At 43.3% G+C, this 15,484-nt stretch overlaps 1 protein-coding gene across 4 annotated transcripts; it reads right to left on the bottom strand.

The window, feature by feature from the left end:
- Positions 1-954: 954 nt before the first annotated feature.
- On the bottom strand, positions 955-15,069 carry arnt (aryl hydrocarbon receptor nuclear translocator). Of its 4 annotated transcripts, none has more exons than XM_086113326.1 (20): positions 14,754-15,069; positions 13,232-13,322; positions 12,309-12,350; positions 12,167-12,214; positions 11,504-11,717; positions 10,263-10,476; positions 10,080-10,182; positions 9,921-9,986; positions 9,708-9,793; positions 8,862-8,938; positions 8,371-8,505; positions 8,054-8,128; positions 6,404-6,555; positions 6,066-6,188; positions 5,162-5,252; positions 4,513-4,703; positions 3,797-3,986; positions 3,253-3,424; positions 3,031-3,164; positions 955-2,864 (listed from the first exon to the last, which is right to left on the bottom strand). In XM_086113326.1, the coding sequence occupies exons 1-20, from the start codon at positions 14,788-14,790 to the stop codon at positions 2,781-2,783; spliced, it is 2,325 nt and encodes a 774-aa protein (XP_085969452.1). In that variant the 5' UTR covers positions 14,791-15,069; the 3' UTR covers positions 955-2,780. The 4 variants fall into 4 exon arrangements, with proteins under 4 accessions (XP_085969452.1, XP_085969453.1, XP_085969454.1 ...); XM_086113327.1 differs by having other exon boundaries at positions 3,253-3,421; XM_086113328.1 differs by lacking the exon at positions 6,066-6,188.
- Positions 15,070-15,484: the final 415 nt, after the last annotated feature.

Genomic DNA, 15,484 nt, shown 5'->3' with positions numbered 1-15,484 from the left:
TTACTTCTTTTTTTTAGGCGGGGGTCGGGGTGAATAGGGGGGCATTCTTGTATCTTATCAATTAAACAGACAAAAGTGACGGGTTTTTCCCCCAAATTAAAATCATTCCAAATAGTTAACGTAATTTCTTAAATTGTAAAACGTAATCAATAATTCCTAAACGACTGATTCTATTAAGTGAACTGCATATTGTAATTTCTAATTATTTGATAAATTACTGCATGTCACAGAAACGAATTATATTGTATTGTGAATTTAGAAATTGTATTACTTTCCATTCACGTAATAGTATTTATTTTTCAATTGATTAAATAAAATGTGAATGTTCTTCTTTTTTTTTGGAAAATGTCATTTTAAAACGTAATTATTTTGTGTGTTTGTGTATTTCATAAATAATTACTTTTTCATGTTATTCAATGTATAGTAAAATGTAATTTGTAATTATTTAATAAATTAACATTTCCATTAATTAAACAACAAAAATATGACTTTAATACCGGAATGAAAACTAGAGAATTTAAATGTAGTACAATGCAGTCGAATAGCAAGTATCGAAAAACAGGTTGTATACATTACCAGTAATGTACGGTAAGTGTTTGGCATCACATTGGGGATGACATGGCTGTCATAGAGGTCGTTTCCCAACTCAGAAGTAGTACAATCCCTGGTCATTGCAATCATAACACTACAAATGGGAACATGAAAATTTAATTGTGATTCCATAATTTCAGGTGATTGACTGTTCCAACTAATTTCTAAAACTGTTATCTCATCAATTGAAAACATCCCCATTGCATAAAATGTAAAAAATAAAACCAAGCAGCAATTTTAATTATTTGACCTGCAGAACCCTCCAATTATGAACAGTAAGATAGAGATACTTACATTCATTGTTGAAGATGTGTTCCAGCTAAGGGGCGAACAACAACAACAAAATCTCCCATTTCTTTCATATTTTATCAATATAACAATTTATTACAAAAACAAACATTTCGTTCACGTGTTGAACATTTCTTAAACATTTACAGAATATTTATATATTTGTGTCTCTATGAGTGTGATAAAAGTTCACATCATTGGAAAACCCCTGCACAAAAGAGCAACCAAAAAGAGTCACCAAAAAAAGCTCCTTGAAAAAAGGCTTTACATACAGCGAGTGTCGAATGGGCGTTGCACACACAAAAAAATGGCCGAATTTCAACTCATTTCAACGTTTAAAATTATTTTAAATATTTATCAGCCCACAACATTGTGATCAAACAACAAAAAGATTGAGTTGGCAAAACTTTCAGTCCAGTTTCAATTGCTTGTCTCAAACATGAAAGCAATTATTCATAATAATTACTTTACCTCTATTTTTCCCCCCATTTGTATCCCCAAACACCATGATTAAACCATGACAGAAAAGACCAACCAAGCATCGCTCGTCAGACAACCACTCAACGACTACAATTAGGACGCACACAAAAATAGAATGGCTTTAAAAATACACAATGTGGGGTTTTTTTTGTAACTTATTGCTGTGTGGTCTTATTACATATTTTGTTTGGCTTCTCCTTTTTTCCTTTTTTTTTGAAAGAAAAGGAATACAAAGTGCCCATACATGGTACAGAGTATTTTGCAGGGCGAAAGAAGAGATTACCAAGCATATCTGAAACAGACTCCGAAAACAGATTGATACTTATACACGCACGCACGTATTTGATACATACAGTATGCAGACAAGGTGTTTACCTAAAACGAATCGATTGGAAAACAAATCAACCCCCCCCCCCCCAAAAAAAAAAATAAGGTGTACAGTGGAAGCTCCAATCTACTAGGACAAATGTTTGGTCAAAACATGCTTCAAATGTCATACAACTGTTGATCATAATGTGTCTCAATGCATCAGGACTGAATTTGTTACACAGTGTGTATACACACACACACAGGTTGCAAGGTTGGCAGTTTTGTTTTCTCTCTCAGTTGTCATCTTACCATTTTCAGCTTTTAAAACAATTCAACATTTTATTTTCTATTTAGTTGGTGGAGCTTTCATGCCAGTGTGCTCACTAGATGGAGGATTTTTGTAATTGGAAGTGCACGAGCAACACTGAACGGATGGTGGGTTGACGTTAGAGGTTCCACTGTACGTAAAATTAAAAAAAAATAAAAAAGGAAAAAAAATCTGCCCAGAGAAAAACAGAAAGAATACATAAGTGAAGCCACATTGAAAACAGTACTCAGTGTGAAACCCAAGTAATGTAGAAGCACTCCATGAAGTAGTGCCGACATGCAGAGGCCCGGCATGGATTTAAAAACGTCTATAAGGGAAGGATAAACAGAGCGTGTTCCCGTGTGTGTGCGCAAACAATATTTAAAAAAAAGAAATAAAATAAAAACACCTGTCATTTCCTGAGAGTTATTAAAAAGAAAAGATTGGATCCATGAAGTCTAACTGCAACAAGTTCAAATTGCCTGAGAAGAATCAGGAACGTACAAGAACAAAAGGCCATTGTGTGTGAGTGTGTGTGAACTGATTCACTACCTGTCTGTTTACCTGTCTGATTTTTGTCGAGAAAATGGCTGCCATCCCTTGATTCTTTTTTTTTTCACTCCCCCGATCGTCTAACCTGCAGTCACTACTCTCCGTGGCTCCTTGTTGAGCAGTGCAAGGGAAGCCAAAGCAAAAAGCAAAGACAGATGCTCTCAAAAGCAGGAGAGATGGATGAGTCAAAAGTAACAAAGAGGGAAAAGTCTTTGATGGGTTGGGGGGGGGGGGAGGCGGAGTACACCTGCAGTCACTCATTAAATGAGGGGTACATGGGAATATCAAAGTCATCGCTGTTGAAGGTGCTGGGCTGGTCTAGCATGGACAACACGTCCTGAAAAGAGAGAGACACATATAGAGGATTAATACCAGTGGTTGACTTTTTCCACTGCTGTCCATCCATCCACATTTTCTCCTGCTTGGGTGGGCGGAGCCTATACCAGGCACCTATACCTATATACGAGCACCACGACAAGAGTGTGTGCACTTGCATCACTCACAGTAAACATGTCTTGCTGGTTGCCTTGTGCGTGAGGGTGCTGGTCTGCGTTGCCCTGCGAATGCTGCTGCTGGCCTTGCCATTGGGGCCACACTGCCTCCGTTGCCCGCGAAGGGAATTGCGATTGGGAAGCATCTGGAATGCGAGAACCAGCTGTGAGCCAATTCGTCAATCGTCTGGGACATCAAAGCGAAAGAGAGACGCGCATATGAACGCCACTTACCGTAACCGTTTGTGTTGGCACTGGCGCGCGCGTTGATTTGTGGATAGTTTGCGCCGCTGGTCTGGCTGGGAGCAGCACCCGTGGGCATCTGGCCAAAAGAACTAGAAGAGCCGAATCCCCCCATGGGAGCAAATGGTGGTGACATTGTCTTTGCTGCTTGGGGAGCCACCTGCTGCAAAGTGAGGAGACGAGTTACCGATTATTAGGTCGATCTAAGGTGATTATTTTTAGTACTAGCCATTTTCAGACCCTTGTTTACGCTGAGATTTTTTTTTTTTTAACCTGGGATTGAATATGTGAAGTCTCAAGACATAAATATGTCTTTGAGAGGTTGGCATTTATAAACAGGATTAAATGTTGGGGCTATTACTGCTGCAACTACAAAAAACAGGGTGCATTATTGTATTGTATCTCAAACAGACATGGGGAAAAACCCCATCAACGAATTACACTAACAACAGGACCAATATTCCACCAGATGGCAGCAAAATCTGCAAATATGCAAATGATGGACTGTGAATATTGGGAGGGGGAGTTACTGTACCTGAGTATTGAATTGCGTTCCGCCACCTGCTCCAGGACCAGGCCATCCTCCTGACGGTCCTCCATGGAGGGGGCTGGCAGTGTTGGAGGGGGTGACAGGCTGTGGGCCTCCATTTTGCCGGGACATCTGGGCCAGCATCTGTCCTGCTGAGTGGGTCGGCTGTGACATCTGCGGCGCCATACCAACCGGCCTGTACAATGCGGAAGGAGGGAAATGGAAGGAAAAAACTTAACAAAAAACAACATGCATCAAAGAAAAGAACAAGATGGCACGGCAACAATTATAGCAGCCTAGAAAGGCCAGGCAACAATAGAGGAATTAGACCACAAAGCCAATAGTTTTGGCCTGGCAGCATCAACTACCACTAGAAAATTGATGCGGTTAACCCGAAAAAGCTTTCTTGTGGAATCTGTCTTACGAATGACAGAACGGCATGTCAAATCTTGTTCGCTCTGATCAGCTCCGCAAAACGTGATGAATTCTAAATACATGTGACAGCAAATGAAATGACAGTCAAGCAGGGTGTGGACCCACTGCAATGTCTACTTCAATATATTTCATTACATTTTTACCATAGGAGACACATGATTGCGAGACCTTCAATTTAAAATGACCAGTTCGTCGAAAATAATTCCAATGCAGATTGGTGGGGGCGAGTTCTTTGTGGAAATATGATTTAATCATTTCATCATAAAGAAATATCATCAATATCCAACCTGTATGTATCATTGGCGCGACCGGCGTTGAAATTGTTGACAGCGGGATAGATTTGAGCTGAGGGCGTTGAAGTGGCGATCACGCCCTTGGTCTGACTGGGGCCCTGGAAAAGGGACGGCGAGTACAGGTCTGGCTTTTCCAGGCTCTTGTTGTGGTCCGGCCCGGTCAAAGTCACCGACTGCACCGGCATCTGATGACAACCGTACCAGTGAACATGTTCCAAAAACTCATTTTGCCTCAGACTACGATCCATAAAATATAAATGATATCATTATACATTCATACATGTATGGATTGGAACATTCAGCACAATAAAGTGCCACAAGCATCACGTCACTGTCCAAAATGGAATCCTTGCAACTCCAAAATCACAACTTTTTAGGACATTTTGCTGGCGTCGCCAAACGTCGCATCGTTCAATCGTACTTTATATTGCAGACACATTGCTCCCCAACAAAATCCCCAAATCATGTTCAATCACAAATAGTTAAAAGGGTTTTATGATGATTATTTAAGGGAAGCATCTTGGCGGCTATACTTCATAAAATCATGACAATTTTTTGTGTAAAACGCTCCTGGCATTGATTGTGAGTAGTGCCACTGTGTTCCATCCGATCGGTCACCATTCGCAACAGCAAGAGGCTGTACCTGTGAGAGCGTTATCGGTCCTGCCTCGTACAGGCTGTCTCTGGCCCCGCCCCCTTCCAGCTCAGCCTGCTGCTGTTGCTGCTGCAATTGCCTGTGAAAGGACAAGACTATGAGTGACGACCGCAAGTGCCGTCGGAGCAGGCTCATTAAGAATCCCACCGCACCTGCACCGAGTGAGTGACAAACACAAAAGAAAGAAAAATAAAAATGAATACAAGAGCCCACCACCGGTCACCATCAAAAAAGAGACAAGGAGAGTATTCGCTTTACATTCTGGTGGAGCATATGCTGCTCCCATGCAAATGACACCTGAATAACCTTGTTAGAAGTAGGGCTGGGCAATTACATTGATGGATCAAATTCAAATTTGGTTTCTCATGAAAACTTGATCATTGAAGAACAGTAGAGTACTCAAAGCATTGTCCTAATCTATTAAAAAAATGTAGTCCACTTATAAAAGCTCCATTGCAGCTTTCGTCTTGCACTCTTAATTGATGTGTGTACTTCATGCATGCATGGCACCATGCGGAGCCTCAGAGGCCCCGGCAGCGCGCAGAAGGAACAGCCTGTATTTATTCATTCATCTTTACATTTATTGCTATCAGTTGAACATGCTTGATTATTGTGTTACTTTGTTGCAAATGTATTTTCTGGTTGTTCTTTCAAGTCAGGTTTAAAATTGAGTTTTGGTTACAGTTTTCAAATTAATGAATAATCATGTTTTCAAATGGTTATCCCCCCCCCCCCCCATAATGGCCCAGCCTTAGTTTGAAGTACACTACAGTCCATCTGACACCGTTTCGACATGCATTAACGCTAACACCAGGAATGCTGTCAGGAGGAAGGGAGGAGCTGGACGTCCGCCGTGAAGAAGGCGCTACTTTTTGACCCAGCCTGCTCTCACCTGGTAGCTACCTGGCTCGGGCTAACGACCACAGGGGGGCTGTTTGAGCCACTCTGACCCAGGGAGCGGGGCAGCAAAACCCCCGGGGAATGGATGGGGGTGAGGGGGTCCTGAGTCGCATTTCTATTGCCGCCCCCCACCCCAAGAGGTGGCATATAGGGAGACAGGGATCAGTGTGACATTGGGAGAATGTAAAAGAACGTGCGGACTGGAGTCATAACTAAACATTTTCCTTACATCATGACAAATTTGACATCATTTTAATAAGGAGAGTTAATGATGGAATTAGGTCAGATAATCACCAGCAAGAAAAACTAAGCTCGAAATACGCAACTCACTTGACGTTGACATTTGTGCAGATGATGTATTCAATCTCCTCAGAAAATGGATTCTGGAAGGTGAAGCAACTGGTTCTCATCCAAAGCCATTCTCTGGATTTGGTGCGGAACCTGAACATCACGGAAAGCACTTGACCCTTCAGCTTCATCACCTGCGGACACAGAGAAGCATGCTGATGTTCATGCGAGTTAAGTGCCAAACGCATGACACCACGTTTGAAGAGCCTCACCAGAAATTTACGATGCAGCGAGCGCAACCATTCAACATGAAACCAGTGCCCACGGATTCAAGGGAGCAAGCAATTTCATTCACTCACGGCAAGAACTACCCATTGAAGCATTTGACGACAGTCACCGAATTCCTTTTGGTGTGAAGACGTATGCATGCATGACTTTAACATCACTCATCCTCCAGCATAAAAATGGGAGTTGAAGACCGTGCGAAGGGCTTACAAGCGAAATAAACTGCTTGTTGGCTGGCTGGCTGCTGTGTTTGAGCACAAACCAAAGTCAAAGTGCTGTATATGAGATGGAACATTCGCATCAACTACAAGAAATACAATTATATCATTACAATAATAACAGTAAAATTATAATTCCTCGAATAACAAGTCTATTCAGACAAGTCACTGGCTGAAGGCATTTCAACTTCATCTGTTGTAAAGGCTGAAAGAATGAAGGCGAGTTGGAACGTTCATGTTGAATTACTGAAGCGATGGTAGCATGCTCACCTGTTGCCTCTATGATATTTTATGTTTCTACACTGCGTGGAAAAAAATAAAACGAAAAACGATGGGTATTTCATTCGGTAGGAGAACCCTCCCCCCACTCCCCAAACATTTAACCTATGCCCAAAAAGAAGTCGGCAATTTTGGATTGAAGTGGCCATTTTAACTTATTTTTGCTCATTTCGCAGGCGTCCCTCAAAAGTAAACTTGATTTTGTCTCATTAGAAGAACACTTACAAGACAGTTGGGCAACAATGAATTGTAAAATATTTACTTTTCATTCTTGTCTGTGGGTGGAGCACGACAGCAACATCTGGCGACTCGCCCAAGAAAGCGGAACAAAAGAAATCATCGTAATAATTATTAATTTGTACCACATTGGGTACATTGGATCCATGTGGCCTACCATTACTTACATAATAACGAAGCGCACACACGCAACACATGTGATGAGAGACAAGAGCGTGGCTGCACACTGCCTGCTGCAAACATTCACGCACGCACCACTACATTGCTGGGTCATGTTTCACACATGTGACCTTTAACAAATCACACTGAAGGGCAGAAGGCATTAGGAGACCAGTTAGTCATGCGCATTGGGTAAAATGATCCTCGGCAGTGGCGCCACAACAAAAACATGAACATAAAAACTGAAAATATGTATTGTGTCAAACGGGCGACCATAAGTAAACCCAATTGTGAAAATGATTGAATTTCTTTCAACTGTGACAACGTTTTAAATGTTGCTACCACGGTAGACCCAGAGGCGATTGTCTGTGGCGTATTTCTTGAATGGTTGTTTGTCTGGCGACCATTCCAGGGTGTAATCATAAATAAACTGGGCTGCCACGCAAACCTAAGAAGGACAACCACTGGCTACACGAACTGGTTGGCTGTTCCAATGTTTTGGGTTTTTTTGTACCTGTTGGAAGCTGTCTCGGAGCAAGCCCTGGTCTTCAGGATGGGCCAATTCCAGTATATTTTTTCCCAACAGTTCCTAAAAGACACACCTTGTTAACTCATGCTATGTAATTAACTCAATCACTCCCAAAGACGTTTTTAAACGTCATTTCAGACTTGGTCCAGAATTGGCTGGTACTGAATGAGTTAAGCTTCTCAACCAAAAAAAAAAAAAAAAGACAACATGTGAGTTCAAGCTCCACAATTTATTTTCACAAATTCACAATTCCTTTATTCAAACAACATGAAACAAAAGAGCGTTAAGGTGGGGGCGTGTACCTGAGGCTGGTAGCTGATGGCTGCCACACAGCGGTGGTCGACAAAGGTGAAAACGCCCTGGCAGTTATGGCGTGAAATGAACTCCACTGGAACACTGATACTGTTGACGTCCGTGTCACCTGGACAGCAGGTCACCTGAGGCGGGTCGTTGCATTTGAAAGAGAAATACGCCGACCATTATGACGGGCAGCATTTAACAAAGCCACTCGTGCGACTCAACCGCTTGTCAACTGTATGAGTTGTAGCAGCAAGTGACGGAGAACGGACAGAGGATTTCGAATCCCAGCGAAATTGTGCAAACATCAGACGTAATCCGCTTTCGAAAAGTCTGCAGCGTGGCCATGAAGTCATATTTTGTGGTTGATATGCTCAGAGACACGCGTCTCCACTGCCATCACAGGACTGACCAGTGAGCTGACTAAATCACGCTGGTAGGTTCTTAATTGGAGACAACGTAATGGATGCAGATGCACGCACGGCGTGAATCCAACCTGTAGTCTGCCGATGGCGACGAGACAGTAGCGACTCCCCTGCGTGTTGTCCGCGTCACTGTCTGATAAGGACACCCCTGAAGCGCAAAAGTGTATTTGAGCACAGGAGTTGCATGTACACCGCATCAAGAAGCTATTCGCAGCACTTGACTTCACAGCCTTTGTCCAAAAGGGATTCAATTCATTTCCTCCAAAAGGTCCACACACACACACCACATGTGATCACGTGATTCTCCTTTCCTTTGAGATTTCATGTATGTTAACGAATTGCTTGATAAAAAGGAAAACAATCCCGCCTCAAGAGCCTCGATCTTGTGAATGGAACCACAATTTCAAAAGGTGTGACGACTCAATGTGAGGTTTGTTTGCAAATGCATTAAAAGATACAAAACGTAGAAATCACATGTCAGTATTCTTTGCTTCGTACTGTTTTTTTTTTTTTTTTATGGACGCACCTTCAGCAGCAATTATAGCCTCAAGTTTTGTTTTGTTTGTTTTACCCACCTCTGGATAGTTTCGGCAGTTCTTTTTTGTAGCAACGGCGTAAGTGTACCAAGCTTGTGGTATCATATTCAAAAGAAGTGGATGCGGGAATTGCTGCTTAAAGTACATCAACAAAACACTGACCAATGTTTGTGTGGACATGATCACTTGCTTTTTATTTTAGAGATTTTGCAGGTAGCTACAAATGGAGGGGGGAAAAAAAAAAGCGTTGCCATTTATGAGGTACTGTGTGTGGAATTTGAGGAGTAAAATGAGATGGCTCCATTTTGGAATCAGGCTGTAAGAAGGAAAATGTAGAAAGAGTGAAGTGCTGCGAATATTTCAGCGGCCAGCATGTTTTACCTGCAGGCGGCCAGGATTTGATGTATCCTGTACAGTGGACCACCACGTACTGAGGCTCGCCCTCCTTTGCTGCACCCAAACCGTTCCTAATTTGAAGCAGCGGGGGTGGGGGGGGGGGGGGGGAATAAAGATTAAATGTGCCCCATATGCAGGAGTCCGTCACACGAGCACGATACTGCGGTAGGGATAATTCGCAGCCTTGGTTCTCATCACCTGTTTCTATTCCTAAGGAAGTTTAGTCTGTTCATGGACATGGGTTCCACTGGACAGGAGCCACACCTGCAATTAGAACCAAAACCACCATGTGAAGAAATGTTGCATTCGGGCGCACCTCTCACTCACTAGATGTCGCATCAACAATAGGACAGACACCTCATTCTGCATATGAATGATCGCCGGGCTCCCATCGTCATCCTGGCGGAGGACTGCTGGCTCTCCTTCTTCACAGTTCCCGTTTTCAAGTCCAACATCCTCCCTTTGATGGAGCACAATCAGGCGATTAGCAAACCCCGACTCCTTCGAGACAAGAGCTTTCCTGCTGTGCGCTTTGGATACCTGTGTTGTTATTCTCGGCGGTGGACAGCTGCTCCCTCAGCTTCTCCGTGTCATCGGGGTGCAGCTGGTCGTACAGGGACGAGCCCAGCCAGTCGGACTGCGACTGGTTCAGGACGGGTGTCAGCGAGTCCGACACGTAAACGATGCGACCCGTCTCACACGACACCACGAACAGAAAGCCATCTGCTGCCTCCAGGATGAGGTGCTTCAGCTCCTGCAGTCAAACGGCATCGGGCTCGGTATTAAAACGCAGCGAAAAGCATTTCAACTTGCACAGTACAGGTATATCAGCTGCAACGGAAATCCAAAGCTATTACTTGTGTACCAACTCAAAGTTGCGCCCCCCACAATCCAGGAAAAAAACCCCAACCAAAAACACGCAACTATTCTTTGCAGGTTGTATCGGAATTAAAGGCAGCCACATAAGAAAGCGCAGCACAATGAATTGAATTGAAGCGTTACATCTTGACTGCGCAAACTGTTGAATTTGTAACATTCGCGTGCTTATAAAATACATTCTAGTGCTCTGTTCCTTATTGCACAAACATTTCAAAGTCTTTATTAGGATTCAAGTGTTACGAGCATGGTCAAGATCCCCAATAAATTAATATCTCAAGGCACCACTGTACACTTGGCAGACAAAGGGTATTTCAAAGACTTGGGACTTTTTCATCTGCATGTGGGAAAATACCCCCCCCCCCCCCCCCCCAAATCGTGGATTTGGAGTTTGCAGTCTCACTATTTCATTGATTTTTTTGGGCCAGTTGGAAACTTTTGAAAGCGCACAAATTTTTTAAGCATGTGAAAACGGGAAGGAGGCCAATTTCAAATTCACTTTTTCCCCCATTGATAATTTGATAATTATAGGAATGTCCAATTATCCTTGCTCTCTCGGGATGTATGACATGTTTTTAAATGCGTGTTTGTGTTGTTTTAAAAGTATATTTTAGGATCTTAAAGGTAAGTGCTGTAAATGGTATAAAAACTCACCTCAATCTCTGTATCAGGGATTTTGCATTTATTGCTGCAATGGTATATTGGGGGTCTATAACCTCTATGATGTAGGTAGGTTGACTGTATTTTGTTGTCGTGGATGTCGGAGTGTCAGGAAAATCTGTGCAATTGTTTAATAATTGTCAGCCTATTTTCAATGACGAAAAGCTAGTGTGAACCGTGATCCATCCCGCTGTCTTTAATTGGTTCCCCCTCTCAACTTAATACCATCCCAAGAGTGTCTTCACCTGGTCGGTGAGAAAGGACGGTTTGTAGGAGCCGTCCGGGTTGGTGTTGCCGCTGCCCCTCAGTGCCTTCATGTGGGATACGGCCATTCGCAGAATGGTAAGCTTGTCGGGCTTGCGTGCCAGCGCGCTGCACGTGGGCACCATATCCGACAGCTCCGTGATGTAGGCCGTCATCTTGTTCCGCCTCCGCCGCTCGATCTCGCTGTGGTTCTCCCTGGAGCGGACGGGACAGGAGGGAGAGCCGGATGGACAACGCGAGGGAGAGCTTAGAGTTAATGTCATAATGTGCCAGTGGGCCGTCTCTGAAGAAGAGCTGGGAATGAGATGAATAAATCGTGATTTGTCCAAAAAGAAAAGGAAAAAAAATGAATTTGAGCAAGCGAGTCTGCTCTTTCAATGTCAGGTGTATGACAACAGAGAGAGCAAGAGCTGACCAAGAGAAAGAGACCGCCTGAGGAGAGGGAATAAAGAGAAAAGAGAAGGATTACCGACGTGAAACATAGTGAAAGTTGTTAGTGAGCCATAAAAAATGGACTTGTCTCTGTTGGGGAAGACGCGCAAGATTGACAGGGTTGATATCCCTGACAGTCCTGTCAAGATGGAGAGTGAGCTCGCGGTCCCGACAAAAGGTTCACACACACGACTTAATTCAGCGGTCCCTACCTCGCAAAGCGCTCTTTGTCGTTGGAGCCTCCTGTGTCGTCGTCACACCTGATGAAAGAGGGAACGGGCAGATCGCCATCAGTTGGCAGCTGTCGCCACGGCGACATGGAACACAATGTACGCCATGATAAGACTCCAGTACCTGAACAACTTGTTTCCTTCGTCGTCATCGTCAAAATCAGGCCTGCAATCCAAGTAGGAGACATAAAATAGCAGCGACACGATACAATAATAATACGAAAAGGCCTTCTATATTCTGGAACACTAAACATTTTTTGCAGTCGACTGTAATGAGATGAAAGTCAAGTCTAAGTTGACTAATTGATGACATTATTGATTTTTTTTGACCAGCATAGGAAGTAGGAAGAAAAAAAAAACAGTTTAGAAATAAAACCAAGCGTGAGGCTGAATGCTGGTGTTGGCAAATGTTTTACTAGTTAAGGAGTGGCCGCTCTCTTTTTGTGCTCAGGAGATGAGCACGTCAGAGAACGGGACATCAAAGCCCCCCCCCCCCCCCCCCCCCTTCGCCATTCACAAAGCAGCCATTTCTGTGTCATTATTTCTATTCCACTTGTGGTTTTTATTTTATCTGAGGATATACTTTTGAATTGTGCAACTACAGCAAAGGATCATGTTTGCAGATTGAATTTGGGGGGAAAAAAAAAAAAGGATGTATATTGTGACGTGACAATGACGTTTGTGCAAAGACGTGAAAAAATTTGCCCAAAGTCCTCGTGTGGTTGGAGCGGCCACTTCAAACTGCGTTTAATGCACCAAGACATTTGGAAATGGGATGATTGGTTGCAAGAAAAAAAAAGTCACAATTAGTTGGTCTCAAGCTTGAAACGTTGCAGAGTCCTGACGTGTCAACTCATCAGTTCGACCCCTTTTCTTTGTATTGCTACAATGGCAATACATTTAATATTTTAGTCTGTTTTGGTCACACCGCAGGAGTCCGATTACGAATTTGATCAGAAAAACTTGGCCAATCCCAAATTCAAAGTAACAAGAGGGAAATCAGAAGGTGTCGCTCACATAATTACGAGCGTGTTATTGAACACTTACGCTGCTCGTCTCTTGCTTCCTTTTGGGACGACAGCTCCGCCACTGGCTTGGGCCCCGCCTGCTCCCATGGCCAGATCCGGCTCGGCTAAATCTATTAATAAACAAACAATGGGGCAGAAACCATAGGTCAAAAATCCAATTGGGGGGCCCAGCGCAATCAGCGACAATAAAGTATGTGACACAGACAGAAAAAGAGAAGAATATTTCAAAAGCAGTTCATTGCAGCCTTTCATCTGTAATTTGAGAGTATTTACATCCAAATCAGGTATCGAGTGAAGGAATGGCAACGTGCCTTGCACTTCTGAAGGGACCAAATGGAATGAGACAAAGGAATAATCAGAAAAGAAGCTTTGCCTTTTGAACGAATACTTGGTGGCAAATCATTTGTAGTCGCATCGAGCCTGAAGTGCGGAATTCACCAACTGCGACAACAAACACTGAATTTCATCCCGAGTGACGACAACTATCTCCAGTTTCAGCTTGTTGTTGCATGTGATATTTTCCCTTTACTTCTGCCTTTAAGATAAAGGTTTTCTTATTTGTCTCACAATGGAGGGATTCCCACTTTACAGCAGCATAATTAGGGAGAAAGTAGAAGACAAAAAGTGTATCAATATAAATATAAAAAATATAAATATCAGCATATTAAAAATGGGTGAGTGGGGGTGAATCCAGGTTTACAGGACCGTCTATTCAATAGCCTGACAGCTGTCGGCAGGAACAAGCGGCGGTACCTCTCCTTCTTATCAATCTCTTGCTGAAGGAGCTTCAATAGAATAACCGATTTTTTTACAGTGACAGGCCGACACATCAAGAAATCCAAGGGAACCAGTTCCATTGACAGCCAACCTGGCAATGGCACAGCTGAGCAGCCTATTGTGTTTTGATCCCTTCAAAAGTGGGAGGCACATATACAAATTGGTCATTCCTACAAATTCATTCATTAAAGCTTAAAGTCTGCAGTTAAAGCACATCACGCTTCTTTCATTTCAAATCATTTGTGGTTCCAAAAAAAATAATAAATCACATCGCAACATTTATTCATCTGACTAATGCACTTTTACAAATCAACAAGATAGAGTATGCACAACGCATGCAGTGCAGTTGTCGCCGTGAGCATCCACAATTGCTTCACTATCGTCATTTTTGAACGTTTATGGAAAACAAGCAAAAACGGCAAATTCAAAACAACAACAACAAAAAAACTAGATTCAACCCTTGTGGATTTCTACGCCCTGGCTGATGAGCATAAACATTGACGAGACCCCCCGAGCACACTGTCATTTCTTAATGATTTTATGACAGTAAGATCGAAATGAGACGAGCAATTGTGCTAGTAGGTGCCGAGTTGTGCAAGTCCCCTTCTCCTCTGAGCACTTAGCTTAGCTCTGAGGCTAGTTTAGGCGCCGCTGTCACGCTATTTTGAGCAAAGTGTCCCACTTGACGACAGGGTACAAAACGCGCTGTAAACAACAAGCAGCTATGTCCGTAGAATGTCGATGTGACTTTTGTGGCACTTTACCTTGGTTTGAAGATGACATGTCCGTGTGGAGCAACATAAACAAACTACTTCGGGGAAGGAAAAAAATGGACCCCAAACCCCCGTTCCTCCCTCCCACCCCCTAAGCTAGAAGCTAACTAGCACTACGGCCAAATCCTCAATGGCACGTCCCTAATGTGCACTCAACAGGTCGGTGCCATGCCTGGCGCGTTTCTCAGAAGGGCTCGAAGGTTCGAAGGCAAGAAAAAGTCAACGCCGGAGCTCGGTTTGAGGTGTTTTCCCGATTTGTGTCGGCTTTCAACCGAACTCTGGCTTCAAGATGGCGCTCCTAGCTTCGCGAGCTACAAGCACAGTGTTTTGTTTTCCGCTTCCCCCATTGGACGAGAGGCCAGCCGGATACACATGACGTCACAGGTTGGGAAACCGTGTTAAGCCACGCCCCCCGGCTTTGGGCGAGAGTACAGTATTACCACAATCACGTTTGCAAAAAAGACCACAAAAAGTTTAAAATGACAATCGTCTTACCAGAAATATACATGTAGTTATGTTTAACTATTTAAGACAAAGTATTCACAGTGCTTCACATTCGCCAACTCTACCCTGACAGCCCCCCCTCCCCAGAACTAATTAATTTCCCCCTCTAAATTTTCCTCACACAACCCCAGAATGACCACATGAAAAAAACAGAAATCACATTTATATAGATTCGGTGGCGGAGCTACAGTACTTTTGTAACGCAAAACACTGTTATC

The sequence above is a fragment of the Hippocampus guttulatus genome, chromosome 6 (genome assembly GCF_054856545.1).
Source record: "Hippocampus guttulatus isolate MCC_2025c chromosome 6, RoL_Hgut_1.0, whole genome shotgun sequence".
NCBI classification, from domain to species: Eukaryota; Metazoa; Chordata; class Actinopteri; order Syngnathiformes; family Syngnathidae; genus Hippocampus; species Hippocampus guttulatus.
The sequence above is the reverse complement of the archived record's forward strand: the minus strand, read 5'-3'. Positions and strand labels throughout refer to the sequence as shown.

Bases quoted from the DNA above. Each gene is read 5' to 3' on its own strand.
- arnt (XM_086113326.1), bottom strand. From the start codon at position 14,790: ATGTTGCTCCACACGGACATGTCATCTTCAAACCAAG. The intron at 10,183-10,262 runs GTATCCAAAGCG...GCTCCATCAAAG, and splicing joins CGCCGAGAATAACAACACAG to GGAGGATGTTGGACTTGAAA. The intron at 4,704-5,161 runs GTACAGCCTCTT...GGTTGTCATCAG, and splicing joins GACCGATAACGCTCTCACAG to ATGCCGGTGCAGTCGGTGAC.